The 4,430-nt window shown below is 50.6% G+C and overlaps 1 protein-coding gene across 1 annotated transcript in view; it reads left to right on the top strand.

Annotated features, from left to right (window-relative positions):
- Positions 1–3,466, top strand: part of LOC121707554 (plexin-A1-like) — a 46,843-nt gene extending 43,377 nt beyond the window's left edge. Inside the window, exons 3-4 of the mRNA XM_042090206.1 lie at positions 2,777–2,974; positions 3,344–3,466. Coding sequence (XP_041946140.1) covers positions 2,777–2,974; positions 3,344–3,466 — 321 coding nt within the window. The remainder of the gene's footprint in view (positions 1–2,776; positions 2,975–3,343) is intronic.
- Positions 3,467–4,430: the final 964 nt, after the last annotated feature.

The following is a 4,430-nucleotide window of genomic DNA, read 5'->3' as shown; positions in this document are numbered from 1 at the left end:
CTGTGAGGTAGAGACCCTTTGGATGGATTAAGGGGAGAAAGAAAAACCCTGAGTGAATGGGGAGGGAGGGAGGGAGAGAGGGAGAGAGAGGGAGGGAGAGAGAGAGAGAGAGAGAGAGAGAGAGAGGGAGGGAGAGAGAGACTTTAGAAGAGGGATAAGGGGGAGAGATTGAAGGTGAAAAGAGAGAATGGGGGGAGAGGGATTGAAAGGCTAGAAAGAAAGGAATAATGAGTGTGCTGCACATAGCCAGTAAGGCTCAAGAGAGAGAGGGAGCGAGGGATAGAGAGAGGAGGATGGAGGGAGGGATGGAAATGGAGAGACTGGTGGCCTATCCCCTCCGCTCCAGAAGCATGACTCTCAGTGGTGTGAAGAGCGTGGATTAAGCTCCCCTTCACAGCCTCCTGCAGTCAGGACGGAGACTTCTGTGTTCCTGTCTTAGTGGAACACTGAGTAATTAAGAGCAGGTCTACTCATCAGCCAGATGAAGCACTGACGTCATGCCTTACCGGGTTGAGCAGGTCACAAGGGCCGCCATGATGGATCAACATTCCCCACAAAAGTGGAAGAGAATCGGCCTGCGAAAACAAAACCGCTGCTTGGTCAGCACTGGTCTTCGCCGTCACCATGTGAAAATATGTACTTTCCACACAGCTCATGCTGCTAGCAGCCCACGCACAGAGAGGGCCCAGTTTGAAGTGTGTGGTTGTGTGTGTGCGTGTGTTCATGTTCTGCTTTTCACAGGCGTGTGATTTCTCCTTTTTTTGTGATGTTTCCTTCCTCAAAAATAGTTTTGTTCCGTCCCTCGACCTCTGAACTCTGACTACCGATTACCTCATTGGGGTCGCGCGGGTCAGCAGGGTCATCGGCGGTGACTGAAAGAGGTCGCCCCGGGCAACCTCTGGAGGCGGGGCGGAATGTGGTGCCCGAGTGGCCCTCCACCAATGTCCCTTTCTCTAGGCGCGCGGGGGAGGAACTCGGTGTGTCTAAGCAGGGTGAGGAGACGTCCGTCAGCAGCCCTGGTTTCTCAACTCGACGGGCTCTCACAAACCGCACGACCACTAGCTCATGACAAAGGACATTTACATACCCGTTACATCTGACCTCGGTGGCTGGCCGCCCATGTTAAACTATTTCATTTGAATGTGTAGGTGTGAAGGCGTAATTCTGATGAATGTGTAAAGTGTATGTTGGTATCAAAATTGGACAGAAGGGCTTAAAATGCAAAGGATGTAGGTTTGACGTTAACTGAATCTGTTTACCGTGGGTTTGGCTGTGATGTAGAGATTTAGCTGGATTTGTGAATGATGATAACCTCAATTCTCATTGCTTTGCAAACCTGTAATACTCCCATTGTTTGTGTAGTAGGCTGTTGTTGCCTTTCGAAGCAGCCTCCGTTGGTAGAGATCAGCGGGCACCGGCTGCCATGTGGTGCCCATGGGCGATGCCAGTGTAGGATTAGCCGCCACCGCGGCTGCTGCTGTTGCAGCTAGCTGGCAAGCTGGCATGAGCCCCAGGTGCTATGGCAACTGTGAGTGAGTGGCCGTGCGTGCGTGCGTGCGGCGTGGCAGTCCGTGTGGCGTGGCGTGGCGTGGCGTGGCGTGGCGTGGCTCGGTTTGGATGGGTTCTGCTCAGACTGGCGCTGTTGGGGGCGGCGTGGCAGGACTCAGCAGTGGATTCTGCTACTGGCTTCTGGAGAAGCTGACAGCAGCTCGTCATCAGGCTCTTAAAGCTGCAGCCAAGAAAGCAGCGCTTGTGTTCATTACTCCTCTGGAAAGCACCCACACACACACACACACACACACAAGCACACTCACGAACACACACACACACAAGCACACTCACGAACACACACACAAGCACACACACAAACACACACACAAGAACACACACAAGCACACAGACAAGCACACTCACAAACACACACACACACACACACACACACACACCCAAACACCCACAGACTGTTTCTGTTTCTCTTTGTTTGTGCTTTGCCTCACGTTTCCCTCTTAAACAACTGAGAGCACGGTCATCTGGCTGTGGACGCTAAACAAACGCAGCATTGCTCCTTGGGCGAGTAGCGCTCTGTCTCAGTGGAAGAGAGGGGGGAAAAAAAACCCAGTTTAATTTCATTGACCTTTGGTGAACGGGATCAATAACTCTGCTAAGCTGAGTGGAACAGACCTCAGCTTATTCCGATTGGCCCGCAGTGAGCCAGACTGCGCTGCGCTGGCTTTGGCCTGGCCTGGGTTTGGACTGTGGGCTGACCACGCCACCTCACTCACTCCCATCTCACCGCTGCTCATGGACATTTGAGTGTGGGCGGTGGTGATGGTCAGTCCTCTCCTGCCTCACTGCTACTGAGCCTGTTGTTTATCAGGGGTCACTCACTCAAACGGTCCCGTCTATCCCGTTTGATTGCACCAGTTTTAACTTCCCTTTGCACTGCGCAGCTTATGATGACAGACTAACCTCAATTCACTCATAGTCACACATTTACTTCCTCATTAGGTTTGATTTTAATTTCATAACCTTTTTTTATCTATTATTTGATTATTTATTATCTTCAGCTTTGATTGTTTCTCATGTCGGTGTTCCTGTTGTATTATGTTGTTTTAATAGCACTCTGCGGTGGGTGGGGGTTGGTTGTTCGCTGCTCTCTGTGTGTTGTTGTGTTCCTTGGTTCAATCCAATAAAATGTATCTAAACAGCAAGCACGCACAGGAAGCCCATGTGCGATTGCTAACGCCTGTCCTCTCTTCCCCCTCCTCTCCCCCAGCCGCTGCAGATTGATGACAACTTCTGCGGCCAGGACTTCAACCAGCCCCTGGGCGGCACGAGCACCATCGAGGGCATCCCGCTCTTCCTGGACAAGGACGACGGCATGACCTCGGTGGCCGCCTACGATTACCACGGCAACACTGTGGCCTTTGCCGGCACGCGCAATGGCAGACTGAAGAAGGTAAGGGTCGGCTCTGTGCTGCTCTACTCTCTCTCTCTGTTTGGGGGGGTGTGTGTGTGTTTGGGTGTACGAGTGTGTGTTTGGGTGTACGAGTGTGTGTTTGGGTGTACGTGTGTGTGTGTGTGTGTGTGTGTGTGTGTGTGTGTGGGTGTGTGTGGGTGTGTTCTGAGACTGAAGCGGTTCAGTGAAGGTGTGTGTTTTAAGTCTAAGGGTGTACATGATCACAGACATTAGGGTGCTTGTGTTTAGACATCCAGCCCTGCAGTTCAGCACAAACTGCCACATTCCTTATCAGTGTACACACACACACACGCAGCGGATGTAATTCATCTAGACATGCTGATGGTTTGTGTGCATGCTGATTCCCTGGCGTGGTCTCTTTAGTGTGGTGACGTATATATCTTCCTCTCTGCTCTGTTGGGCAGCAGCGGTCATTACACATGGAGACTATCGCCATCGCCTCACTACCTTCACCAGCAACCCAGCAGTCACAGCCTGTTGGCTTAGCTTATACTGTATTTGCGTGCCGGAGTCTTCAGCTGTGTGTGTGTGTGTGTGGGAGTGTGGGATTTGTCTTGTGCCGCAATATTGAACCATTCCTGTATGTTAGGAGTATGCACACGTGCACGGATAGAATCTCTCGGAATAATAATAAAATGCCTGTGGACACACACACACACACACACACACACACACACACACAGTCGTTCACATGCGTGGCGAGAGCCTTAATGAAATGTTAAGCTGTGCTGTATTGATGTGGAGTTGTGGGCCTCCATCAGAGCTCATTGTAATTCACTGCCTCTCTCTCCGGACTGAAAGCCTGTCATTCAGGCATCTTTATGAATATATAATCACAATGCAAATCAGGCCTCTTCAAATAGCCTGTGCTTCTGTGTGTGTGTGTGTGTGTGTGTGCATGTGTATTCATTTGTGAATGCTTTAACTGATGCTTTGTGTGTATGCCTGGTTGTTTTGTCTTGTTTGGGTTTTGGCGTCTTGCTGTGAATTCGTCAGAAAGATGTCACTGCAATTAAGGAAGCATTTCCCTAGTTGTGCTCTTGTTGGGGGTTTGTCTCTGCTTTCTCTTGTCATTGTCTTCCCAACTGGCTGAGTGCCAGAGCTGTATATACTGTATATGTGTATAGGCAGGTGTTTAAGACCGAAGCCTTTTCACTGAGCTTCAGCACAGTGCAGCATGATAACACAGTACTGTTGTGTGACGCTGTGGGATTGCTCAGGGAAATAAAGGAAGGGATCTCGATGTATTCCTCCTTCCCCCTCTCACACACACACACACACAAACAAACACACACACACACACACACACACACACACACACAGAGAAAAGCACACTTTTGTATTAGAGGCCTCACAGCTGAGATCCCCAGGCTTGCACATGTAGTGTGTGGAACTAAACATGTCACAGATGGTGAGGGGGGTGGAGGTGTGTGTGTATGTGTGTGTGTGT

This window comes from Alosa sapidissima, chromosome 4, assembly GCF_018492685.1.
Source record: "Alosa sapidissima isolate fAloSap1 chromosome 4, fAloSap1.pri, whole genome shotgun sequence".
Taxonomy (NCBI): Eukaryota; Metazoa; Chordata; class Actinopteri; order Clupeiformes; family Clupeidae; genus Alosa; species Alosa sapidissima.
This window is presented reverse-complemented; position numbering and strand designations above follow the sequence as displayed.